A 25,122-nucleotide genomic window follows, 5' to 3' on the forward strand; every position below is an offset into this window, starting at 1 on the left:
TGTTAGCACACATCCTATCCTGGCTGACGACAACAACAACAACAACAACAACAACGAGAAATCCATTCCACCCTTTATCGCATGGCCTGAGCGATTCTGCCTCTCAGTGTGTCCACTGCCTGCTGCTTTTCCGGATCTAGGTCTTGGCTTCCGGCAAGACCAGTAAGGAGTTCGTCGATACCGGCTGCATTTTCTTCGCTGCCGAAGAGCACGCTGTCGCCGTGACGTTCGCTCTCGCGCAGCCACGCTTGGATCAGGTAGATGAGATCGGCGGCGAGGATGCGGCGATGTCTGCCCACAAAAGGTTGCTCGTTGGTGTAGTACATCTGCTCAACGACAGGCACCAGTGCTGAGGGGCGGATGTCGAGCTCGAGGAAGGTATCCATGACCCACATTGGTGAGGCGGCATTGGCCTGGTACTCGAGTGCGTAGCGGAGGAGCATCGGAAGGAGGATAGGAATGGGGAAAGTGGCCTCTGCAGTGTGCAGACGTTGACCTAATGAGCGCACCTTCAGTGCTACTGATTCGAATGCTCTCATTCGGTCACTGCTTTCTGCTTCTTGGTGGACTTGCTCGATGAGTAGCTGCCAAGTTGCCTGGATATCTGCAGGGTTGCGGTGGTCGGCGCAGTGGTAGATGAGAATGCAAATATCGTAGTAGCCTGCCTGGTCGGCATACTGGTTGAACAACTCGGCAACCTCGAGAATCTGACCATCGAGTGCCTTCAATACTTGAGGTCGGCGTTGTTCTGTTAGACGAGGGTCTGACTTCATACGTTGTAGGATGTCGTCTTGGATGTTGCCCACTTCCAGGAGGTCGGTGATCTCGCGCAGAAGCTGCTGTCTGCCTTGTGCAGCGTCAAGCAGAGAGACAGTGCGAATAGAGGCGTTGGTTCTGGCACGGCTGAGGTAACCAATACGTTGCTCGAGGTTGAGGTCGAAGCCGCTCTTGGCAAGCAGCAGTTGTACTGAAGCAGCTTCGAGGAAGTTGTTGTGGTGTGCGTAGTAACGCCAGAGCAGGTCCGCATGGTCAGGGTTTTTGTCCATACGTCGGCGGAGGTAGCTGATGACATATGGCGAGCTGATCTCCAGAAGCCTATCATTCCACCCTTGACCCATGTACCAGTCGTAAAGATTGTTCTGGAAGACTTCATCATCGGAGTTGTTGATGATTTCATATGCCTCGGATTGTCTCTTGGCGGTAGTGGAGAAGGCGCCATCAGGGTTTGCCTCAGATGACTGCTCAAGAGACACTATCACTTGATGGATAAGATCGTAGCATTGTTTTCTGCCTTCGAAGGCCTTCTGTCGCGGGTCGTCTTCGGGACAGTCGTCCCTCAGCCATGAGAGGGCACGGTTTGCACGATCAGACTCGTGTGCGACAGTCAAAGCAAGCTGTATGGCACCAGCATAGAAGGACATGGGAATGTATTGTGAGACAGCCCACTCGAGGTGCTCCATCGACAGCGACCCAGCCACCTTTTGGAATAGTCGCAAACTCTCATTTAACAGTCTGCGACTTGCCTCGGATGTAGGACCGGCCTCTGATGCTCTCTTGACCTGCTCCTGAGCCTTGAAGATGACAACATCATCGGCGCTGCAGAAACTGCCACAGCGTCTTCTCAAAGCTTCTGCTACTGTGTCAACGTTCGACCCGTTGACGATGTTGCGGTTCACAATTGCCTTGACAAGCTCCTTGGCCAAGTTTCTGCCATCAGGTGAGCAGAACAGACCCTCATAGGTAAGTTGCCTGGCACGCGCGCGAGATGCTTCGGGGAGGGACAAGATGATCTCATCAACCTTCTCGTCGAAGAGTACGAGCACGAAAGCGATGCCTTCGATAATGCTCGAAATGAGCTGAATCAGAGCGTTCATCGCACGGTGTTCGCCTTGCAGAGAGAGTTCGTCTTGCTTGTTGGCAACGCGTCCCAGAGATTCGGGTCCAGACAAGCCTTCGATGGTACTCTTGTTCTTGTTCAGGAACTCTTGTAACGAGTTCAGAGCGCGTTGAATGTTTTGTAGCTTGGTGAGTGCTACAGTCGATGTGACCACGAGTCCACCTTGAGGAGTGACCAGTTGTGTCAGAACTGGAGCTCTCCAGATGGATCGCACCAATCGAGTAATGTACAACGCCATGCCGTCGTGTCTAGGGGAGGGACGCACGTTGTCAATGGCAGGAGTGTTGTTGTCCAAGACAGAGTTCTCGTTGAGCATAGGCTTTCCTCCTTGAGTGACGAAGGATTCTCTTGCAAAATCTACAATGTCTGGTTCTGTGATGTTTGTGATACGAGCATCGGCGTTGCCATCAGAAGCTTCACCACAAGCGACAGCGAGAGCGGTGGCAGCGGTCTCAGTACGGCCATAGTTTCGAATGAATTTCTTCACCTGACCATCGCGACCTTCTGCATCACCACCGTAGCGAGCAAGGGAAGCAAAGATATCTACCAGTCTGCGGCGGCGCATGATTTGTACACCGGTACTGGTGAGCACAGCAATCTCGGTAGGAGCCTGGTCGAACTGAACAGCGAGTTCGTTGGCGAAACCCAGAGGTGTAGAGGCTGCAGCGAAAGAAGGGCTGACCAGACCAATGCCTTGAGAAGGGTAAGGAAGTTCCAGAAACATGCCGATTTCGGGGAACAGAGTAGCATGGCTGGCGTCACGCGGCATCTTGATGCGACCAGAGTCGGGAGCGGTGATGAAGATGGAGTCTCTGTGAGGATCTTGCGGGTTTGGCACGACCCAACATGAGTAACCAGGGGCATATCTAACGCCGGCCTTTGTGTTGGCAAGGAAGCGAGTGCTGGTATCCAGGGTTGAAGGATTGGTTGCAGGGCTGGCAGAATACGGTCCGAGCGAAGCGGAGTTTGACTGGGGTTGTTGAGGCTGAGGAGGAGCGGTTTCGCCGTCCTTGGGAGGAAATTTGATATGGTGGACCTGCATGCTGGTTGGGGCGGAAGAGGAGGAGCTGCCGTAGAAGGCGCCCGAGGTGGCACTAAGGAAAATACGACAGCCAGTGCTGGTAAGAGCCTGGAGACTGAGTCTGTTAGTCTCCTGAGCGGAGATGGGGCTGATGGAGACAAGAGTAGTGTTGCGCGCAAGGAGATCAGAACTGGGAACCATATGAGCGATCTGGGCCAGCAGGCTGGTGAAGGGACGTGACAAGGCCAGGTCGAGGACGTTGTTTGGCTTCATGTGGTAGACACGAATGGTCGAAGCTGAGGACAGGGTGTAAAGCAAATCGCGCGAATCGTCCACCACCATCTGCTTGATGTGCTCCTGCTCCGAGCGAGCACCGAAAGGCAACAACTGGAAAGCAGACGTCATGGTCGAGTTTGTGTGGTTGATCTTGGAGCATCGGCTGGCGAACCAGCGTTCCTCTTGCTGGTAGGTGAGTTCCCACACATCGGTAGCCTGATTTCCACCAAAGAAAATGCGACCAGTCTTGTCCGAGGACTCGATGTAGCTGATCGAGGTACCCTTGACGGGCACCTTCATGTTGGTCGAGTAAAGCTGGACGGCCCATCCACCATGGGCAGATTTCGCAGCTGCCAGACCGATGAGCAGGATTTCAGCATGGGTTGCGACAACCAGCAAGTGTGTGATGGATTCGATGAAGACGCCCTTGCGCGGCTTGACCAGCTTGACGGCTGTTATGGCATTGGTCTGGTCCTCGAAGCCAATGAGCTCGGGGTTGGGATGTGTGTAATCCCAGAGATATAGCGACGAGTCGATGACAATGAAAGCGTGATTTAGCTCGGCGAACAGACCCAGGTGTGTCGAGACCTGGGCCATGTTTGCTTGCTCGAAGATTTGCTCGGGGATGTCATAGCTGCGAGTGCGCTGGAAGGGTTGCCAGGCGTTGTTGAAGGTGGTGTCATAGTCGTTCGAGATGCCCTGGCCAACGTAGTTGTCGAGGGCCGGGTACTGGGCCTCGCTCTGGAGGGCTACGTTGACTGTGCGGGCTGCGCGCTCGATGGGGGCGAGCGCATCTTGGGCTGCGGCGGGCCTTTGAGCAGTCGCATCGCGTGAATTGACCTGGCCGGCGCGGTATCCAGCTAGAGTCGCGGCGGCATTGGAACGGAAAGATGGTGGTTGCGGCATCTGGCCTGAACTGCCAGGTCTACCGGGCGCCGGAGTATTGAAGAAGGCACCTGGCAGAGGACGCTGCGGCGTCGGTGGAGGTCCTGCCAGAGCCATTGTCGATGCGGAAGAGGTGGTCTGCAAAGAACATAAACTTGTTCCGAGCACAAGCAGCGACCTTGAAATGCGAGACCAACGACAAAGCTTTGGACGCGCCCAAGCGCACAGACCTTCCAATGCTGTCACTCGTCAGAAACACTCCTCGATGCCTTCGACCATCTTCCACCAACACCTCGTCTCAAATACAATGCCCATATGTATCGAGTGCCGGTATCCTGTAAGCAGTCTGTACACAACATACAGTAAGGCCGATGACCGTACTTTGGGAAAGGGCGTCCGCTTGACACAATGCCCTCGATGCAAGCGTTTTGCAGACAAATATGTCGAGCATGATTTTGTTGTTCTTTTTCTTGATCTAGTCTTGATCAAACCTCAGGTAGGTACCCTTCCTCTATGTCTTCCATGTTTCCTTATTCTTGTTCATCTTCGTATCTCCTTTTGCATCTCGACTCGTCTCCAATCATGATATAAAACATATTCTCAAACCACCTTTCCGTTGAAATCACCAACAGGTCCCAACTTCAGTCAGTGCTGACCTATATGTATAGGTCTACAGGCATCTTTTATTCAACCGTCTGGGTCGAGAAGATGGACGCTTCAACGTACGTCTTCACATGCCATGTCTGTTGTCCAAATCTCACTGCAGTAGCCCTCCATAATACGCCTCGGTGTCTTACTCCTTCTCTTCGACGTATACTTGACTTGGGCTCGCATAGAAGAAGCCATGCCCTCTTCTCCAGCCACCGACACCATCTCCATGCCAACACCACCAGACCCATTCGCTCACCCTATGAGTAATGCTACGGCAATCAGCGACTCGAGCACTCAAGGTCTATTCCCCACTTCTTACCTCCTCAACGAACAGCCCATCATCCTCCAATACGTCTTTTTCCTCTTGCTATGCGCATTAGAGACTATCGCATTCCATCTACCGATCCGTACGCTCTTGTCTTTGCGTCTACCTCGACCGCTGTCTTATCTCATTCCTCACTACCCTCATCCTGCGGTCATCAGCACGGCACTACTGGTGTCGAGTTTTACAAAGCTGTTTCCGCTGCTTTTGTTGATATGGAAGTATGATTTACCCAGTAGCGCGAGTGCTGTCTCGTGGGCGGTCATCATCAACAATGTTGCTGCTTTGGAGATCTTGCTCGAGTGTGGAGTCATACGAGCTGCTGTGTTGGCTGCAGTCGGCGCTGTGTGTCGAGCAGGTGTTGGCTGGGTAAGTCTCCTGCATGTCTAAGAATGGCAGATCTGAGCTAACATCATCACAGGGCATCTTGAGGGCTGCTGGAGTAGGATCTGGCGCGGCAGCTGCCGGGGTCGTCGAGACGGGCGATGTACTCGAGCTGTGGAAACGACTCGCAATGCACGTGGGCATAGGACAATAGCGCAATCACATCATGCAACAACAATACACACATCCCAGAAGTTGGAGTATCGAAAACAAGGGCTGCCAGGAGACGAGCCCATTACGAGTGATATGTCACAGTGTATCCTTTCCCAGTCATGACGCCAAATGCCAATGTAGTACAATGTTCTCTTTGAGAAATGCTGCTTTCTCTCTTTTGCCATGTTTCCTGCCTTCTCTCCTCTAGTCTCTGTGGACGTACTCGGGTCTCAGGTCGCCTCGCTGGGGTTGGATGAGGGGATGCCACTGGGCGAGGAACGTGATAGCTATGTCGTTGGGGGTCAGTCGCGAGATTCCAGCCATGAGCAGAGGCCGAGTACATACCCCACATGAGGTAACAGCTCCAGGCCGAGAGGATGAGGGTGGATCGCCAGACACTGTTGTTGTTGACGCCTGGTTAGCCGCTTTCTCTCACAGCATACTCCTCCTCGACTGTATCGTATGTCCATGCTGATCACTTGGAGAGCAGCAGAAGTGAAGCACTCACGTCTGTGTCTCGCCCTTGGGACTGGCGAACCAGGAAACGGCGCAAAAGGCCAAGATGAAGAGGAGGCCGACCAGAAGACTCCACCTGTTTGTGCGCGCGTCGCTATTAGCCCACCGATCCCGATACATCTGCTGCTTTGGATGCGACCGGCGACATACCCGTTAGCCATGTTTGATGTGTTGAGTATTTGACAGGGTGATGTACACTTCGCGATTCGCTTTCGCCCGTTCGCTGCGGTGCACCTATCATCCAAGGGTCGTCGTCGCGATGACGCTGGGGCTTGGCGTTGGCATCTGGCCTGGCATCGACTAATTATCTTGGGCCGGCTTTCCATCTTTCTCCAAAACACAACAGTTCGATTCTCGGAGGAATGTAGAATATGACTTTGGATCTCTGCTGCTACCATACAAGGCTGTCGACTCGAATAAATATCCTTCTACACTGACAAAATCCGTTGGCACGAAGCGGAGGAGCAAAGTTGGGTATTCGTGCGGATCTCCTGAGCATTTAGTTTGCTTTTACCATCATTGTCATCGTCACCACACATGTTGCCAGTACGAAACACACAACCGAAATGCTCAGCAAACATTCAAATGATATACTGACTATCGAGCTCGAAAATCTCATGCTGAAAGGACGAGGAATTCTTTCGCCAATGGTTGCAATTGTTCCATGTCATTGCTAGCACCCTGGCCATTTCAGGCTTCAAGACTAAGAAGGAACATAGTCCTTTGTCCCGGAAGCTCTTCTGTATCTGACAGTATCCCGCAATCTATGCTCGATTCGGTGCTGTCTGGAAGATCACCGTCTTTCCGTAGAAGACCATACTGCTGCTGCGCAACAACTATCGAGGTCATCGATTTGTCCTTCTACCTCGTCTTGCATATACCGCAAGATAATCCCAGCATCCAAGGCCCCATCCAGGTCAACATTTTTATGCATCTTCCTCATCTGCATTCTTCACGACCTTCCCCTCAGCCTTCTCGGGCAAGAATCTGATTGCCACAAACAAGATCAATGTCATGATGAGCATGACCAACCAAATCAAGTAGCCGTTCAGAATCTGTGTCTTGACGCCTGTAGCGAACAGACTGGCAAATAACGCAGGCGCCACAGCACGAATACCAGCAACCATACTCAAGGCCAATCCGTTCATCGTACCCAGACTAGCTGCCGATGGTGAGACGTTGTTGACGCACAACTGAACGCAAGTAAACGCCATAGCGGCTCCAGTACCAATGATGGTCGTGATAGGAAGCAAAGTCCAGAAAGGAGCTGTAACGCCCTTTCTGAGCATATACTGAAGCAGTGGGTTCCAGATACTCGCCAAAGGGAAGAGCCAACCGCTGAAGCGCAAAACACCTCCAGTACCGAAGCGTCTTTGCATGGGTGGGAAGATGAAGAGCAACCAGAGCGCTTGCGAGATACCTCCGAGGGCCAAAATAAGCGAGATCTGGATAGGCGCGAAGCCGTAGCCACCTTTGGGGATGCTGGTGAACCAGAAGACGGGGAAAACGGCAGTGTTGGCGAGGCCTATGAGAGAGACGAAACACCAGATGAACAAGGTGAAAGAGACGCCGGGCTGGTTGACTAGTTGCCAGATTGACATGGGTGGCTCGACGGGTCCGCTGTTTTCCTTCGCTGACACCAGAGTCTGCAAAATCGATACGTCAGCGGATGCAACTAACCCAAGTGCAAAGACTTACCTCTTTGAGATGGATGGCTGAGATGGCAGCGGCGCTGAAGCCAAACAGACTGGCCACGATATTCGGCAGTGCATACGGATATTCTTCGAAGAACCAGATGCCCCCGAAAACACGAGGATACTGGCTTGCAGGAGAAGACAAAGCACCACCTTGAATCGCATGTCAGCGGACTGCTCACACCTGGATCCGTGGATCATACATACCAATGACAGGTCCCAGAAAGATGCCCATATTGCCAGAAAATGCAAACCAAGCAAATGCTCGCGCTTGAGTTTTGTGGGTCGAGTTTTCCGAGAGCATGGTCCTGACAGTACTGGTGTGTCTGTTAGTATACATACACCTAAATCACATATGAACGGAATACTCACACGATGGTGCCAGAAAACACTCCAGCAAGGCAGCGGAACAGGATGATCTGCCACATAGACTTGCTGAAACCGAACAGGCAAGTCATGATGGAGACACCGATAACAGAGTACACCAAAACTGGCTTTCTTCCGTATCGATCTGAAACGCGGCCCCAAGAGATCATAAAGAGCATTTGTGTAAGGGAAAAGAGTGATTCCTGCGGCCAAAATGTCAGCATTTCCGTGTCTTCTGTAGTCCAGCCATGTCCCAGAACAGCAGCCTCTGCTTCGTGTTCCCAAGGCGTTTTGGAGAGAGCCATGAAATACTTACAATCAAACCGCTATAAAATCCAACATCCTCTTCCTCAACACCACCAACCTCCAAAATCATCTGCTGGATGAAGGGGAAGATGGAAAAGAAAGCGATCGGCTCAACAAGCCTAGCATAGCACAAGAGTATGATCTGGCCCACAGGTAAAGGCTTGTCGTCATCGTCATCTTCGGCGGCAGTCTCTGTGCTGCCAATCTTGTTGATCTCCAATGTTTCGGAATCGGCTTGGGTGACTGGATTTTCTGATGATACTGCCAGTAGAGGTGTGGTCTCGGAAGCCTGGATCGTAGTTGATGCTGGGTTTGAGTGTGTATGGGTTGCGGCGCCTCCTAGAGCCGTTATGGTGGCATCTCTGCTGTTGCTGCCGGACATGATTGACCGTGTGAGAGCAGCTTATGTATGGTCGGAAGATGATTATGGCGAAACTTGATCAGAGATGTATCGCGCAGATAACATTCAAATACAAGGACACTGCACTTTACTTTCTGCGGTGTTGGATGGTCGAAGAGCTGGACGAGAAAATTTATAGGTCTTCCAAAGTTCCTGAGCAAGACACCGCCGGCAAGGCATCAACAAGCATACGCAACAGTGGAGGGATGACGAGAAACGAACTATCTCGGGTATCTAGGCAGGAAGACGGTTTATCACTTCAGATCAAATAAGTTGATCGACTCGTCCCAAAAGTACCGAGTCGTCTCTATCGGCAGCCGTGTATCCTCCGACTTAGGCACAATAGGAAGGTGACATTGTAGGATTGAAAGACGACACATGGTCTGTGCGGAAGTAGATTGAGGACCTGGACCCTTGATCAATGCTGACCACCCTGCTTCCTCCATATTATATTGCATTCATGCGGGACAGGTACGGAGTGTTTGAACCACATAGCCATTCTCAAAGAGCTCAAGACTGCAAATGGACAGGACGATCATCAACAAAAGCAATGTGCTAACGAATGCATGCTACAAAGGGTATCTATTTGCATGTGATTAAAGGTCGACACACGATCATCATGAAGGACTTTTCATCAGTCGGCTACAGTCTTTGTTGCTTCCGTCTCGTCCGCAGCGTCTGAGTTAGCAACCTCTGAGGGTTTAGGAGCAGCTTCGTCCTCTGCCTCGAAAGAAGGTTTCTCTGCTGGCGCCTCGTCATCTTCCGTCTCGGTCTTGGGTTCCGAGTCTTCCACATTCGTGCCTCTTGTCGTATCCTGTTCACTTGTCTCCGTTGGCTCTGCCTTTGTAGGTGAAGTCGAGTCTGTGGGTGGCTCCTCTTCGACAGCGGAGGTAGGTGCGGTATCATTTTTCGTTTCTGAAGTGCTAGCTGTCGAAGCAATCTCGGCATATGAGGGAGGGTCACTTGACGGGTAACCATCTGTCTCTTTCTCGTCTTTTGTTTTCGTCTCTGGTGTGGAATTTGACGCAGAAGCTTCTGCAGCATCCGTCTCAGGGTTGGTGAGCGCCTCTTCTGTGAGTTGTGATTTCTCTGGCTGCTCTAGAACAGAGTCTTCTGCATAAGGTGGAGGGTCTTCGGCGGGTATTTCTTGTTCCTTCTCCTGGTCTTGTTCTTGTTCTTGTTCTTGTTGGGCAGGGGGCCCGTCCTCATGCCGGGCGGTCTCGACTCGTGTGAGCAGGAGAGGACCATGTCCAGTGGGCTGTTCGCCATCTTCATCCTCTTCAACCTCTTCATGGATAACAGTCGAAACGGAAACGGAACGATCGTGGCTCATGGTGTGTCTGTGCCTCTTTGTGGTGTTTCCGGAGACAACTGTGAGACTAGCAGCGGGCTCTATATCAGGCGAATCTCTCTGTAGGATGGTAGGCACAGCGCGAGTAGCGACGGGTGTGGTCTCGATGCCTTCTGCTTCAGGAGGAATGGTATAATTGTCCTCAGGAATCAAGCGATATTCGTCGCAAACAGTCTTGAATAGCAAGTATAGACCCGTCTTAGACTCAACTCTCCAGAAGACGTCTCTGTGAGAGAACCAGGCATGGGCAAAGATGCGATAGACTCGGCGGAAGACTTCGGTCATCTTACGGATTTGTGCTTGAGCCGAGAGCGTCTCAGTACCCAGACCGAGCCTGCTGGGGAAGAGCTTGGTCGAGGTCAATGCAGTAGCGCACCAATCGAGGGTGTGGCAGCAGTAGTCGATGGCGCAACATGATTTGGGAGGTTCGTGGGCGGCGCAGAGGTACTGCCATTCGCTAGCGCGCATCTCGGGGCAGGTAGCAGCTGAGCAGGGAGGGTCGTCGGCAAAGAGAGCGCAGGCCATCATGTTTGCCTTTTGTGTGAGGAAGCGACACAGCTCGTACAACCAGATTCCGCGATCGACACCGGGCGGTGGTTGGGCTAGCGATTGCGCCGTGGCTTTGTCTATGGCGACGCGACATGACTGCGTGTGTTCGTTGTGTAGGGCTTTGAGGTGTTCGGTGAGTTGAAAGGCCGAATCGATCTAGACAGGAGGGCGTCAGCTGTTGTTTGGAAGAGACTTGAGCACCAATCAACACACTTGCTGGAGCTCGACAAGCGGCGGTCCTTCTTGCATATCCTCAGCTCTCGTACCGCGTCTGATCCTCCTCGAAGCATCGACATCAGCCTTGTGAGAAGCTCCAAGCATCCTCTCTTCGCTGTCGAGACCTGCGCTGGGCGAGATTTGGTCTTCGGCGATGGGCGGCGGGCTGGGGAGCCTGGGAGAACTGGACGGAGAAGCCATTGGATCTTTTCAAGCTGCTCTGGTCTGCTCAGAAGAAAAAGAATGGCCGTCTTCCTGCTCTCGGGAAGGTAAACATGCGGTCGAAGTTGTAATTGTAAATGTCCAGGCACATGCTCGTCGCGTCTTGTCATCCCCAACACTCCGCTCGGCACCATCCGACCCGAGCCCGCGCGTCATACCTGAGCATTTATTTCATCTACCATCTTGTTTGATCGCAAGAACATACCAACCATGGATATGGAGTTTGACGACGATGGCCCGCCTATGCTGGTAGCTGCCGACCAGCCAAATGACACAGAGAACTTGTCTGCTGAGGTGGATGACATGAACCTGACCAGGGTCCCTATCACCATCATTACTGGTGTGCAGCTCCAACAAATTGAGCTTTGCTCAGTCCTGCTATTATCATAGATAGACTAACATAGTCTAGGCTACCTTGGAGCTGGCAAAACCACCTTGATGAACTACATTTTGAATGAACGCCATGGAAAGAAAATTGCCGTCATCTTGAATGGTGCGACCTGGTTTATCACATTATCCCTCTATGACTAGGCTCTGACAGTATGAGTCTCAAACAGAATTTGGCGACTCTGCAGATATCGAAAAGAGTTTGACCGTCAGTCAAGAAGGCCAACAAGTCGAAGAATGGCTCGAACTGGCCAATGGCTGTCTATGCTGTTCCGTCAAGGACACTGGAGTCAGTGCCATCGAATCCCTCATGGAGAAGCGAGGTGCTTTTGATTATATCCTACTGGAAACAACTGGTCTAGCAGATCCCGGCAATCTCGCTCCTCTATTCTGGGTCGACGATGGTTTGGGTAGCACAATCTACCTCGATGGCATTGTGACTCTAGTCGACGCAAAGAATATCATTCGCTGTCTGTCTGAGCCGACGCCGTCAGAAGCTCAGACCGATGGCACTGAACATGCCCACGGCCCTCACCTCAGCACAGCACATCTGCAAATCTCGCACGCAGATGTTATTGTCATCAACAAAGCAGATCTAGTCTCGGAAGCCGAGCTCGATCAAGTCAAGGCCAGAATCTCTTCCATAAACGCCTTGGCCAAGATACATGTTACGGAACACAGCAAGGTCCCAGCTTTAGAAGGCGTGTTACTCGATCTACATGCCTACGACAAAGTAGACGCCGACAGCATCGACTTCGCCAGCAAAGGCCACAGTCACTTGGACCCTGCCATCTCGACAACAACCTTGACATTGCCCCCTCTATCATCAGCTCAGCTAGACAAGCTGGATACATTCTTGCGCAACATCCTATGGACGCGTTTCTTCATCTCACATCCGGATGCCGAGGGTGTGTCGGTCGAGTCCGCGGGCTCGAGACCTGAGATTCACCGTACCAAGGGACGTCTCGTCATGCAGGAGGGTGGAGTGAAGCTTTTGCAGGGTGTACGTGAGGTCTTTGAGTTTATTGATGCTGCAGACGTCGGCGCCTCGAACGAGAAAAGCTCCTCTGACAAAGGCAAGATTGTCTTTATTGGTCGCAACTTGGTACCTGCAGCCTTGCAGAAGAGTCTTGAAGATGCTGTCTTGGGTTAGCGCGCTCAGCTCGCGACTCTGAGTGTCTGCAGAAAGTCTCCCGGTCGGATGATCTTGCACACATTGCCTACATCACAGGATGGCGTAAATCATCTGGTCCAAGAGGTCAATTATGAATGCAGGTCGGAGCCAAAAACGCTTCGACAGCGACTATTTGGATATATACTATATTTACAGACTAAGCATTCCTTGGAGTATAGAGTGCTCACTGTAACTCCACTTGCTCTACTTTACGTTGCTTGTCAACAATCAATCGTAACTGTTTGCCAGTTTGGGAAAAGATGCCTTTACGAAGCACATCCGTGTAGAGCTCATAGGCTGGATAATCTGTGAATTGTCGAGTCAGCAAATTCCGCCTTGAAGTGTTTGTCCTTCCCTGGGTACTCACAGCCATTGACAAACTCAATAACCTGCTTGTCTGTCATACCCTTGCCTTTTTGTTCTCGCAAGGCACGTTCTTGCTGCAGACGCCACTCGTAAACGAAAAGCGTGTCCACAGCATCGATGTGTACCAGAGCACCAAAGTAGCTATTCAAAAGTCAGCAGGAGATCACCATACAGCAACTTTTCTTTCAAGCACATACTCAGTCAAAGCATCATACTGCCTCAAAGCCTCGTTGACGAACGACACATGCTCCAACTCCAACGAAGCAAGTCTTCCATGATAAGCCTCCTTGTCAAAAATCCTCGCCGCCTTTGCACCCTCCCATTTCTGCACCAACTCCTTATCACTCAAACTTCTAAAGCCAACACACCAGCCTTCGAAGATCACAACTTCAATTGGTGGTTCGCCGTCTTTGTTGATGACTTCCCAAGTTTCTGGATCTGCGCGATCGCCTTGGCCATCGTGCAGAGACTTATCGTAGCTGGGGATGCGAATATTCGGTTCGCGGGCTACGAGCTGAGAGAATATTTGTTTGCCGAGGGCAATGTCATGAGTGGAGGGTTGGCCACGGTGTTGGATTAGCGGGTTGTTTGGTTGAGACTCAGCGAGTTTTCTTTGGGCTGAGTGGGTGAGGTAGAGGTCGTCGATTGAGAAGACTACTGTGGGTAGATTGTGAGGAGGCGAGGTTAGGGTGTTGTAGAGAGCTGAGACCTGGTTGTGGTGTGCTAGTCAGATATTCTGTTGATATGCATGGTACCCACTCGAAGTTACCCCACAAGGAAGAGGGTTCAGTGAGGATAGTCAGGCACGAAGGCGTTCATGTGATAGACAAAGTAGAATTGAGAATTACGGCATCTCTTGCTTGATTTGCAGGAATTGTGAACACTCACCAGGGTCGTCTTTCCTGCGCCTTGAATACCGTTCAGTCCCAGGAAGAATGGCGGGGCATCCTTGCCTTCTTTTTTGTAGTAATCGCAATGTGCCTTGATCTTGTCGAGGATGAAAGGTATGCAGTGCTCGGACTTGTCGTCAACTATCTCAATGGCCATCGTGTCGTCTGACTGAGACGGTATTGCTCCTGGTGAGTTCAGTGGTTGTCGAGGAAGAAGATAACGACCCCACTGCGGACAAACACTCGACCGGATTGATGACTCCTCCTTGGCACTGATGAAGTGATTTTTGTGTCATCTCTTGGATTTCAGCCTCACTCGATCAATTTACGTGAGTTCCAGGATAATCAAGAAGTCCAAAGCTTCAGTGCTCATGGTTGTAAAGTCCACATGCAACTTCTCTCACATGATTGTGATCATCCCAAGCTGTTCTTTCTCCAAACCATTTCATCATCCCCCGCACTTTTTCGGCAGTTGACATGTGAAAGGAGAGAAACAAAGCAAACAGAACGCGAAGGCATTTTTAGTGAGGTTTGAGATGGATGTCAAAGACTCGGCGACCGCGGGTGCTTGAAGTAGTAACCGAGGCTCCAAGGCATGCCATTCTAGGGCTGTCTTGGCCTTACGAAAGCACCGTACTGTGGCTATCCGGCTACCGTGAAGCTACCGTGGGCCGAGGCATGTCAATGAGCGCCGAAGCTGGAGATCATGAGAGCACGTCGCTGGCTCACACCTTTATGTAGACTTGTTCCTCGAGTCGTTTCTTTTTCTTCTCCACTCCATACACACTCTGGGGATACTCCAATCACACAATCCCATCAAACATGGCTCACAATTCATATGGCCTCGCAGGGGCCGAGTCCTCATCAAACCCGCTTCGCTTTGATGGCCAGACAGTTGTCGTCACTGGCGCTGGTGGTGGCCTCGGCAAGGCATACGCTCTGTTCTTCGCTTCTCGCGGTGCCAACGTCGTTGTGAACGATCTTGGTGGCTCGTTCAAGGGTGAGGGCAAGTCGTCAAAGGTCAGTGAAACTCGAAGTGTGTGGCATGAATCCCCTTCTAATGAGTTGAGATAGGCCGCAGACGTAGTAGTTGAGGAGATCAAGGCAGCTGGAGGCAAGGCCGTCGCCAACTACGACTCGGTCGAAGACGGTGACAAGATCATCGACACGGCCATCAAGGCATTTGGCAGAATCGATGTCTTGATCAACAATGCCGGTATCCTCAGGGACATCAGCTTCAAGAACATGAAGGATGATGACTGGGACTTGATCATGAAGGTCCACGTCAGAGGTGCATACAAGTGTGCCAGAGCAGCATGGCCGCATTTCAGAAAGCAAAAGTACGGCAGAGTCATCAACACAGCATCCGCAGCTGGTCTGTTCGGTAGCTTTGGTCAGACCAACTACTCTGGTGAGCATTCCTCCGCACAGCATCCCCTACCGTCGACTAACACACTCCAGCTGCCAAACTTGCACAAGTCGGTTTCACAGAGACACTCGCAAAGGAGGGTCTCAAGTACAATATTCTCGCCAACGTCATCGCTCCTATCGCCGCATCCAGAATGACACAAACCGTTATGCCCCCAGATGTCCTCGAGAACCTGAAGCCCGATTGGGTCGTCCCCTTGGTCGCCGTTCTTGTGCATCCCTCAAACACAGAAGAGACAGGAAGCATCTTCGAATGCGGTGGTGGTCACATTGCAAAGCTCCGATGGGAGAGAGCCAAGGGTGCTCTGCTGCGTGCAGACGACAGCTACACTCCCGGTGCATTGCTTTCCAAGTGGGACAATGTCAACGACTTCAGCAAGCCTAGCTACCCTACCGGTGTTGCAAACTTCATGGAGCTGCTTGAGGAGGCTCAAAAGCTACCGGCAAACCCTCCAGCCAAGAACCCTGACTTCAAGGGCAAGGTCGCTCTTATCACTGGTGGAGGTGCTGGTCTCGGCCGCATTTACTGCTTGCAGTTCGCAAAGTACGGCGCAAAGGTCGTTGTCAATGACTTGATGAACCCCGACGATGTTGTGCAGGAGATTCAAAAGCTCGGCGGTGAGGCTGTCGGTGTCAAGGCTTCGGCAGAAGACGGCGATGCTGTTGTCAAGGCTGCCATTGATGCTTATGGCCGTATCGACATCATTGTCAACAACGCAGGTATCCTCCGTGACAAGGCCTTCGCCAACATGGACGACAAGCAGTTCGATCAGGTATTGGACGTCCACTTGAGAGGTACCTACAAGGTTACCAAGGCTGCATGGCCTTACTTCTTGAAGCAGAAGTACGGCAGAGTCGTCAACACCACTAGCACCAGTGGTATCTACGGTAACTTTGGACAAGCCAACTACGCTGCTGCCAAGTGCGGTATCCTCGGTTTCTCCAGAGCTCTTGCTAGAGAAGGTCAGAAGTACAACATTCTGGTCAATACAATTGCACCCAATGCTGGTACCAACATGACTCGTACTATCATGCCTGAAGAGATGGTTCAGGCTTTCAAGCCCGACTACGTTGCTCCTCTTGTCGTGGCTCTGAGCTCCGACCTCGTTCCTAAGCCCGGCACTGGCGCTTTGTACGAAGTTGGTTCCGGTTGGGCTGCTCAGACCCGCTGGCAGCGAACGGGCGGCCACGGCTTCCCTGTTGATGTTCAGTTGACTCCCGAGCATGTCCGCGCACAGTGGAAGAGAATCACCGACTTCAGCGACGGTCGTGCTGATCACCCTGCTGACGGCAATGATGGCTTGAAGTCTATCATGGCCAACATGGAGAACAGAAGCTCCGGTTCAAAGCCTGCCAAGAAGGAGGCCGGCAAGAATGACGAGGTCCTTGCAGCCATCGAGAAGGCCAAGAAGGCTACACCCCAGGGCACAGAGTTCAAGTACGACGAGAGAGATGTCATTCTTTACAACCTTGGATTGGGAGCCAAGCGTACCGACCTACCTTTCGTGTACGAAGGCGACGACAACTTCCAGGTCATCCCGACCTTTGGCGTCATTCCTCCTTTCAACGCAACCCCTCCCTTCTCTTTCGACGAAGTTGTACCCAACTTCTCACCTAACATGCTGCTTCACGGAGAGCAATTCCTCGAGATCAAGACCTTCCCTATTCCCACTGAAGCCACTCTGGTGGCATACCCTAAGCTGGTAGAGGTTGTGGACAAAGGCAATGCCGGTGTCGTAACATACGGCTCCATGACCAAGGACAAGAACACAGGCAAAGAGCTGTTCTACAACGAGTCGACTGTCTTCATCCGTGGTTCAGGTGGCTTCGGTGGCCCTAAGAAGGGCACTGACAGAGGTGCTGCCACCCGTATCTACAAGGCTCCCTCGCGTAAGCCTGATGCTGTGGTTGAGGAGAAGACCAGCGAAGACCAGGCTGCCATCTACCGCTTGTCTGGAGACCGCAACCCATTGCACATTGACCCTGCATTCTCCAAGGTCGGTGGCTTTGAGACTCCTATCCTTCACGGTCTCTGCTTCTTCGGCTTCGCTGGCAAGGCTGTCCTGCAGACATATGGCGAGTTCAAGAACGTCAAGGTCAGATTTGCAGGCGTCGTCCTGCCTGGACAGACTCTAATCACTGAGATGTGGAAGGAAGGCAATGTTGTCATCTTCCAGACAAAGGTCAAGGAAACCGGCAAGCTTTGCATTTCTGGAGCTGGTGCCGAGTTGCTCAATGCCTCACCGAAGAGCAAGCTGTAATGGCGTGATCAAAGTATTACTGTAGTATTCTAGCGTTGATTTTTTTTTTGAATGTCATCATGAACTCTCACACCACCAAATCTTGGTTTCTGCATGTCATCGTGCTCGTATCGTTCTCCGCGTTCCTCATGGCCGCCACAGATCATCATTCGCAGCTGTAATCGTATAGAAGGATCCGGGAATACCACCTGTATTTAGCACATATTCATAGAGCCTATTCTATGTATAGTGTATACCAAGAACTTTGCTCTGCTTTGCCAGAGAGGTGTTCGGCCTGCTCGGCATCGTGTTCGAGTCAGCTGATATAGATGCTTTTCCCATCCTATCGCGAAACAAGCCTTCGGGATGCGACTATTGATAGCCAAACACTCACGACGGATTGCACGCGTTTTTCCAAACTGGCTAGCAAGTTTCATGATTTCCTGTAGAAGAAATGTCTTGATGTGATGAAGATTTCGAAACATGCAGCTACCCGTTTTTCAGCTTCTGATGCCTGCCTCGGTTCCCACGTGCTGCGATAAGACGGTTGTGATGTATCAGCAAGGCGGACCGTGGTGAAGGATCCCACAAAGAGGCATCCTTGGACCTTGGGATGACCCTCGTGACAAGAGGACCGTGCTTGCTTTCAAAATAGCGCACCTTTTGGCTCGGCCCGCAGCAGATCTTCATGTCACCACAAAACCCTTTTTCTGGAAACAGATGCGGCCACTGAAAAGCCATTCGAATCAAACTCAAAGAAACATGGTTCCCTATACCGGTGGCTCATTCCAAAAGGTGTTCATCAGGTTTATCGATTGTTGTTATCCGGGCTTTTGCATCTCATCGTAAAGCTTGTGTGAGAAGCTTCAATTCATATGTGCCGCTTCATCTCATTTCCACATACCCCTGCAAGAAGATCTGGGGAGCGAGAAGAGCTTTGGACAGCGAAGAGGCCCGATTGGCGTGGTGTGCCAATCTTTATTTCCACTCTTTGCGCTCGGCGGTCTCGCAATTTTTTACTGGCCTGGTTGGCTACATGAATGGTTTGTTTAAGCTTGTTACACCCAGCCAATGGTGAGGTGTCATCGCGTACCCACCAACCCATTTTTGATTCCCACGTTCCACACCTGTACGAGTCGAACCTTCAGCCGAAGCGGCTTGGCTGGGCCCGTATTCTCGAATGCCCCCGCCGCTCGGCCGTCGCGCCTGAACGAAAGTGAAAATTGTGGTGACAAAAAGTAGAGGTGAGATAGGTCGATAGCAGCCTCGGAGCAATTTCCTCCTGCGTTACTTAAAAGGTCGGGTCGTCCCTTTCGCGCCTGGCTTGAGAGAAGAACCTCCCTTCGTTACATTCCATCATCTCAGCCTGCATCAACGTTGGAAGTCAAAAGACATATAACGTGCTTTCCCCGGACTTCTCGCGTATCCATACCACGACCTCACTCTCGGTACTTTGATACTTGAAGCAACTCTTGCCTTCATCATCACCTGGACTATAGTTAGATCCTATAGGGACCACGCGAGAGCAACGTCTTTCACTCATCACGCCGTCATTTGCCGCTGGACTGAAACATTATCAACATTCAAGTTTACTGGATTTGGCGAGCGGCATTGTTTTTGCTGTCTAACGGTCGTTAATCTCGGTCGCAACTGGGCAATTTGTTTACCACCACTGATCTGGGCTGGCCTCGAGAGAACCAAAAACCTTTGATCAAACACCCTTTATCAACGCAAACGTTTCTAAAGAACTCACCCCTTTGTACGAACACATCTGGAAATTTCCTACATATTTGCCGTACTCCCTGCATCCTTCCAAGAAATCGATATTTCTCAAACCCCGAGGTTCTCCGTTATCCGCCTGCATATTCACCTGACTCGACGGTCATAGTCATCACCAAATATGCTCTCGAGAATTCTTTTTACCGTGGCTGCTGCCGCTTCTACCGCTATGGCTGTGGCTCTCCCCAAGGAGGTGGCACTTCCCAAAGAAATTGTGCCTCAGGCCGTCGTTGCCTCTATGGATGAAGTTGAGAGCAACCCATGGACGCTTGTTTCTCCTGATGGTACATGTGGTGGCAGCACCAAGTACACTTGCGTTGGCTCCCGCTTCGGCGATTGCTGCAACACATACGGGTTCTGGTAGGTTCAACTTACATTCTTAGTCATGTCTCGGAGCTGACGGAAAATCATAGCGGTATCACAGACGCTTTCTGCGGCGCAGACTGCTTCGAGTTGGCTGGACTCTGCAGTGCCGACTTGCAAGGCTCCAACACAATCAACCGTCCCAAGGCCACTCACGTACCCTGGAAACCTACTGTACACCACGATCCTCACTTCAAGCCTTCTTACGTGATCGACAATGGCGAGAGAGCCCCCAACCAAGTCTGGTCATGATCTCTGAGATTCCACCCTTCTCAAAGCTCTTTGAACGATCCACCCACGACTTACTACACATGATCCACGACTCCGGGGCTTTCTAATTTCCTGTCAACCACTTTCTCCATATTCCAGCGAGGCGTTTTCGCATTTGACCAGCGATCGACATATGCTCCCCTCCAAAGAAGAGGGTACGAGCCAAAAACCAAACTTCACTTCTTATACATAATTTGAAACCTCCACCGCCAACTCTTCACGGAACAACTAGATTCTTCTTGGTCCTTGAATCCTGGCCTCTCTTGATCTCCTTTGTTCTTCAGTTCTAATTAGCTTGCAACTCTTTTGGTTTTGCTCTCATGTTACAAGTATCGCTCACTGGCTGTGTATAATGTTTTCTTATTATTACCTCCCTTCGCTATCAGGCATTAGCTTCGTTAGATCATTGACCTTATGTCAAAACCTTACTTGGATTTTCTATATACCCTGTTTTGCTACTCAAGATATCCGGCAAACAATTCAAAAAAATCTAAAAACCATTTCCAATACTACTCAAATCCCTCCCTCCTTTTCTAACGTCAGGTGCCATACATGAGACCAGCAATGACTCCTGACTTTGCGAATGGATGTCGTACATATCTTCCCCACACATCCCTTTCTTGGTCCTTGGGAGAAATGCCATGTTTCAGCTTTTTGATGGTCCCCCAGAGTGTCTTTGCATACCTCGAGTTTCAGAACTTCTTGCCGTGGTTTCGATTTGGTCATGTGCGATCCTGTTCATGCACGATCGATTGAATGAATGAGATGAGGAAGGTGCATCATACTCGATCGCCTCGTTTTCTTCATCACTCGACTAGATTTACGGTATGCTGTTACGGTGTATGTGTAGACTATGTTGTGCGCATTGTAATCGAAGAGGACCAATGCAAAGTCCGACAACGCACGTTTCTCTCTCGACCCTCATGTTGTGAACGAAGGTTATCGAAGCTCGAAAGATTCTCATTGGAAGAAGTTGCGTAGCCAAAAAGAACCAGGACTCATCCTCGGACACGCCTGCCATGACGTCGTTGCCGTGGATTCGGTGATGTGGTGAACACTTTCGACGACAACACCCCACGAGACGCAGCCTCTGCTCTCGCAGCCTCTGCTCTTGTCTCACGCCGTGGAGTGGGCTTTGGTTTGATCCTGGTGACCCTTTTCTTTGCTGCTGCTGCCTCAAGAGCTCTTAGCCGTTCTTCCTCGATGAAGTCCATCTCCTCCTGCTCTGCTTTACGCTGGAACCAACGTATGTCTTCCGCACCGTATTCATGTCCAGAATGAAAAAGTGCCATACAATTGAACATGGTATTCGTGTTCCAAGGATCCAGTCCTGGACTGATGCATGGCTTGAAGAAGTCGAGTATGTTCAAAGCTCTCTCTTCCAGGTAATCTATGGAAAAAGCTTTTGCTGTGACTTCCAACCACTCTTTCATCTCCTTGTAGTTTTCGGATGTGGCAAACTTGTCTTTCAAGATTACCTCATCACCAGGTACTGGTTTCCCATCAACCAGCACTAGATCGTTTTGGAGCACCAGATTGAAACGCATGGTAATCAGTTCGGAAACGTGATTTAGTGCATCGCCCTGCTTGACCCTATCTCTGTGGCGATTGATGTGGTATGTGGCGCCGTCTCTGACCATCCCGCAAATCGCTTTGCCGGCACTCAGACATGTTTCCCAAGTCACGTCAGAGTGCAGTTTCCGGGTCACGACTGCGGCCCAGAGTTCGAGGACGGAAGCATTGTTGATTGTCATGAGCATTTCGGGGCGAAATGCATGCATACGTTCATGAGGCAGTCCATCATGTGGTGAAGGTTTGGGGTATTTCCTGGGAGGTGGTGATCCCCTCGTCTTTTGTCTTTTGGAGGAAGGCTCTCCGTCTGGTGGTGTTGCGGATCCGGATCTATCTAATCCTGGGGACACGACTGTGGGCTCGAGTGGGACGGACAGCGACTCTGCCTCCATTCTGCGAGAAGACCGTTCGAGATGTTCGTGAACATGATCTCGGCAGGAGTCAAAGATGTCTTTATAATATTTGGATGAAAAGTCATGTCCCAGAGGTCGAGGTAATCAATCCGCGACAGGGTGACGTACAATTGTTCTTGGCGCTCTAGACCAACTTTCTCAATCGACAGGCTCGAAATCGCAACTCTCCATCGCACATCAAACTTCACCATGTCGTCGCCAGAGAAAACGATACACACCTATCACTGCATCTGCACACAGCTCGTACTAGCCACCACAACCCCCCTCCCGAGCCTCAAAACGCGAACCTCGGACTCCTCACACATCCTCCCTCTCCCCTCGCTCTCTTCAACCTCGCCAACCTCCCATTACGCTTCCCTAGCCAACACAATCATCGATGCCAAACCCACAGTCATCCGCCTCGAAGACGGTTTCGAAAAGCGCTACTTTCACAAGTGCGGCCGTTGCGAATTGAGCGTTGCGTACTCGCTGGACAAGAGTCAGTTTGACGATACAAAATCTTCTTCTGGAGCTAGAGAGGATGTCGCGTTCTTGATTCCTGGAGGCTTGGTGGATACTGAGGATATGAAGAGGGGCAAGGATATGGATGCTGAAATTGCCAAGGTTGGCGTCAAGGCTACTTGAAGAGCTTGCACGTAAGACGCATACTGGACGGATGCTATACCACCTCTATTGCGAAAAACTCCTCGAGGGGAAGCCGGACGGTACGGCGTGGAAAGAGCGAAGCACAAGACGCTCAAGGCTGAGAGCGAACGAACAGACAGGACAGGGGAATGACTCGCCACTGCCATGGAAATCACCGCGAAGACGCAAGTCTGTCGAGCTGGTCGCACACGTTGGGATGAGGAGTTTGATACTTGCGCAAGGCAGACAGCTTTATCTCATGCAACTGGATTCAGGCGCATGCATACCACCAAGAGGACGAACAATTACAACCGGAGATACTGGGCAGGCGATCTATCCTCCGTCTGCATCGCTTCGCCGACAGACGGCAGTGGCCCAGTGATTGAGCGCTATTTCAATGTCGGACTTGTGGCTTAGAGGTCTATTAGGAGGCTCCGAGGTGATGTCTCGGTCATCGACATTGTCCAGAGCCGCAACATTACCCTTGCTCGACAGCTGCCACGAAAACCTCGAGTCGGTCGTTTTTCTCTTCTTGGTTGAGAGATTGGGCTGCTCTTAAGATGCTCTTCAGCTTGTCATACCGCTGTCTCGGTCTTAAGGCGAGTAATACTATAGAGAAACCAAGGGGCTAGAATATTTCCAGGTATCATGTTTACCACAGGCTTCTCAGAAATAAGCTCAGGTTCATTTCGGTCGTTGTCTCTCGGCGTGTTGTCCTCTTGACCGTTCTACAGCTCCGAGGCAGATGCCGAAGGGTCAATGGTCGAAGCTCCACACCAGTCCGGCCTTCTTCCCAAGGAGCAACTCGTGTTCATGTCCGAAACGGCTAAAGTCGCCGGTCGGGCAAACAGCCGCCGAATGCAAGCGGCAGTGAAAGACGGGGTCGCACTTCTTCCCGGTGGGGGTTTGAGGGAAACTACCCCGCGACCACTTTCCCGAGCAGCGATGTTGATGCCGTCACGCCCTTTATATTCAGAAAGGCCAATACTTTTCTGCTGTCCTGTTTCTGTAACAATCTCCCTGGTGTTGGCTTATTACGACGAGTTTCTTTGACATCAACCTCGAAACAAGTACGACTAGCAATAATATCCAAAGATAACAAGCAAGACAAGCTATTCACGATGGGTCTGAAAGATGTTGGTTTCATTGGCCTCGGCGCCATGGGAGGTGGTGTAGCCATCAACCTTGCAAGAGAAGGATACAACGTCAAAGGCTTTGATTTGGCACAACCGCTAGTCGATGCTCTGGTCAACGAGGGCGGAAAGGCAGCAAAGACACAGCAAGAGACCGCCACAGATGTCGAGTACCTCTGCATCATGGTCGCCAACCACTTCCAAACCAGCTCCGCTCTCTTCGACGGCGACAATCCAGCCATCAAGGGTCTCGGCCAGAACAAGACTGTCATTTTGCTGTCAACAACTCCTCCCTCTTACCTCCACGAGTTGAGGCAAAAGCTAGATGATGCTGGCAGATCAGACGTCAAGCTTCTCGACTGCCCCGTCTCGGGAGGCACCATCCGTGCTGCAAATGGCACCCTCAGCATCTTCGCCGCCGGCAAGGAAGAAGAAGTCGAAGCAGCCAAGGACATCCTAAACACCATGTCCGGCAACCTCTACCGCATCCAAGGCGGCATCAGCAGCGGCACAAAAGTAAAGACCATCCACCAATTGCTTGCTGCCACAAACATCATCTTGGCTTCAGAAGCCATGGGTCTCGCCGCCACCGTAGGCCTCAACACCCAAAAAGTATACGAGCACGTCAAGGCCAACGACGGCACGAGTTTCATGTTTGAGAACCGCGCGCCGCACATGCTGCAAGATGACTGGTCGCCTCTGTCAGCTCTAGGCATCATTCTCAAGGACGCGGGTATTGTGACCGCCACTGCTCGTCAAGGATACTTCCCCACTCCCCTCGCGGAATGCGCCGAGCAATGCTACCTCCAAGGTCTGCAAGCCGGTCTTCTCAGGGACGACGACGCAAAGCTAGTCACCATGTACATTCCCTCATCCTCGGCCTCGCTAGTCAAGGAAATGGCCACCGCAGACGTCAAAATGCACTCCAACCACCAAGTCTCCGCCGACACCGTCAACGACTTGCTGGCTGGCGTGCACCTCGCCGCCAGTGTAGAGGCAATGGCTTTCTGCAAGCATCTAGGCATGGACCGCAAACTCATGTGTGAGATCATCTCAAAGGCTGCGGGTTGGTGTGATATGTATACCAAGCACATCCCTGCCATGTTGGAGAAGGACGATTGGAGTCTGGCGAGTTGTGCTGCCGCTGATGATGTGAGGAAGAGATTGGAGGCTGTGGTTGACAAGGCCAGGGCGCTCAAGTACCCTGTTCCTATGGCTTCGGCTGCTTTGCAGCAATTCTACTTTGCTGGTCTTAGAGGGTAGAGGCTAGAAAT

At 51.5% G+C, this 25,122-nt stretch overlaps 13 protein-coding genes across 13 annotated transcripts; 6 read left to right on the top strand and 7 right to left on the bottom strand.

Moving 5' to 3' along the window:
- Positions 1–74: 74 nt before the first annotated feature.
- Positions 75–4,100, bottom strand: M436DRAFT_41654 (nuclear pore complex protein Nup155; the record flags this gene model as incomplete). Its single annotated transcript, XM_013574107.1, has 1 exon — positions 75–4,100. The coding sequence occupies one exon, from the start codon at positions 4,098–4,100 to the stop codon at positions 75–77; it is 4,026 nt and encodes a 1,341-aa protein (XP_013429561.1).
- A 286-nt stretch (positions 4,101–4,386) lies between these two features.
- On the top strand, positions 4,387–5,590 carry M436DRAFT_41201 (Arv1-like protein; the record flags this gene model as incomplete). Its single annotated transcript, XM_013574029.1, has 4 exons — positions 4,387–4,575; positions 4,748–4,801; positions 4,849–5,421; positions 5,474–5,590. 4 exons carry the CDS (start codon positions 4,387–4,389, stop codon positions 5,588–5,590), a joined length of 933 nt encoding a protein of 310 aa, XP_013429483.1.
- Positions 5,591–5,793: 203 nt separating this feature from the next.
- M436DRAFT_79790 (uncharacterized protein) lies at positions 5,794–6,266 on the bottom strand (the record flags this gene model as incomplete). Its single annotated transcript, XM_013574398.1, has 4 exons — positions 5,794–5,876; positions 5,935–5,987; positions 6,098–6,181; positions 6,256–6,266. 4 exons carry the CDS (start codon positions 6,264–6,266, stop codon positions 5,794–5,796), a joined length of 231 nt encoding a protein of 76 aa, XP_013429852.1.
- Positions 6,267–7,031: 765 nt separating this feature from the next.
- M436DRAFT_41092 (MFS general substrate transporter) lies at positions 7,032–8,853 on the bottom strand (the record flags this gene model as incomplete). Its single annotated transcript, XM_013574007.1, has 5 exons — positions 7,032–7,751; positions 7,804–7,952; positions 8,007–8,116; positions 8,172–8,368; positions 8,482–8,853. The coding sequence occupies 5 exons, from the start codon at positions 8,851–8,853 to the stop codon at positions 7,032–7,034; spliced, it is 1,548 nt and encodes a 515-aa protein (XP_013429461.1).
- A 652-nt stretch (positions 8,854–9,505) lies between these two features.
- On the bottom strand, positions 9,506–11,092 carry M436DRAFT_61791 (Mob1/phocein; the record flags this gene model as incomplete). The annotated part of the gene is made up of 2 exons (XM_013574225.1): positions 9,506–10,927; positions 10,985–11,092. 2 exons carry the CDS (start codon positions 11,090–11,092, stop codon positions 9,506–9,508), a joined length of 1,530 nt encoding a protein of 509 aa, XP_013429679.1.
- Positions 11,093–11,419: 327 nt separating this feature from the next.
- M436DRAFT_41604 (cobW-domain-containing protein) lies at positions 11,420–12,749 on the top strand (the record flags this gene model as incomplete). Its single annotated transcript, XM_013574096.1, has 3 exons — positions 11,420–11,549; positions 11,619–11,702; positions 11,767–12,749. 3 exons carry the CDS (start codon positions 11,420–11,422, stop codon positions 12,747–12,749), a joined length of 1,197 nt encoding a protein of 398 aa, XP_013429550.1.
- A 205-nt stretch (positions 12,750–12,954) lies between these two features.
- M436DRAFT_61793 (putative uridine/cytidine kinase) lies at positions 12,955–14,183 on the bottom strand (the record flags this gene model as incomplete). The annotated part of the gene is made up of 4 exons (XM_013574226.1): positions 12,955–13,076; positions 13,138–13,277; positions 13,334–13,845; positions 14,025–14,183. The coding sequence occupies 4 exons, from the start codon at positions 14,181–14,183 to the stop codon at positions 12,955–12,957; spliced, it is 933 nt and encodes a 310-aa protein (XP_013429680.1).
- A 665-nt stretch (positions 14,184–14,848) lies between these two features.
- M436DRAFT_41601 (multifunctional beta-oxidation protein-like protein) lies at positions 14,849–17,715 on the top strand (the record flags this gene model as incomplete). The annotated part of the gene is made up of 3 exons (XM_013574095.1): positions 14,849–15,046; positions 15,101–15,437; positions 15,488–17,715. The coding sequence occupies 3 exons, from the start codon at positions 14,849–14,851 to the stop codon at positions 17,713–17,715; spliced, it is 2,763 nt and encodes a 920-aa protein (XP_013429549.1).
- Positions 17,716–18,565: 850 nt separating this feature from the next.
- On the bottom strand, positions 18,566–19,237 carry M436DRAFT_70884 (uncharacterized protein; the record flags this gene model as incomplete). Its single annotated transcript, XM_013574302.1, has 3 exons — positions 18,566–18,748; positions 18,822–19,031; positions 19,088–19,237. 3 exons carry the CDS (start codon positions 19,235–19,237, stop codon positions 18,566–18,568), a joined length of 543 nt encoding a protein of 180 aa, XP_013429756.1.
- Positions 19,238–19,642: 405 nt separating this feature from the next.
- On the top strand, positions 19,643–20,088 carry M436DRAFT_40913 (uncharacterized protein; the record flags this gene model as incomplete). Its single annotated transcript, XM_013573976.1, has 2 exons — positions 19,643–19,833; positions 19,887–20,088. The coding sequence occupies 2 exons, from the start codon at positions 19,643–19,645 to the stop codon at positions 20,086–20,088; spliced, it is 393 nt and encodes a 130-aa protein (XP_013429430.1).
- Positions 20,089–21,104: 1,016 nt separating this feature from the next.
- M436DRAFT_61796 (uncharacterized protein) lies at positions 21,105–22,070 on the bottom strand (the record flags this gene model as incomplete). Its single annotated transcript, XM_013574227.1, has 1 exon — positions 21,105–22,070. One exon carries the CDS (start codon positions 22,068–22,070, stop codon positions 21,105–21,107), a length of 966 nt encoding a protein of 321 aa, XP_013429681.1.
- A 210-nt stretch (positions 22,071–22,280) lies between these two features.
- On the top strand, positions 22,281–22,715 carry M436DRAFT_70886 (uncharacterized protein; the record flags this gene model as incomplete). The annotated part of the gene is made up of 1 exon (XM_013574303.1): positions 22,281–22,715. One exon carries the CDS (start codon positions 22,281–22,283, stop codon positions 22,713–22,715), a length of 435 nt encoding a protein of 144 aa, XP_013429757.1.
- Positions 22,716–23,836: 1,121 nt separating this feature from the next.
- M436DRAFT_41771 (uncharacterized protein) lies at positions 23,837–25,111 on the top strand (the record flags this gene model as incomplete). The annotated part of the gene is made up of 1 exon (XM_013574130.1): positions 23,837–25,111. The coding sequence occupies one exon, from the start codon at positions 23,837–23,839 to the stop codon at positions 25,109–25,111; it is 1,275 nt and encodes a 424-aa protein (XP_013429584.1).
- Positions 25,112–25,122: the final 11 nt, after the last annotated feature.

This window comes from Aureobasidium namibiae (assembly GCF_000721765.1).
Source record: "Aureobasidium namibiae CBS 147.97 unplaced genomic scaffold scaffold_4, whole genome shotgun sequence".
In the NCBI taxonomy this organism is placed as follows: Eukaryota; Fungi; Ascomycota; class Dothideomycetes; order Dothideales; family Saccotheciaceae; genus Aureobasidium; species Aureobasidium namibiae.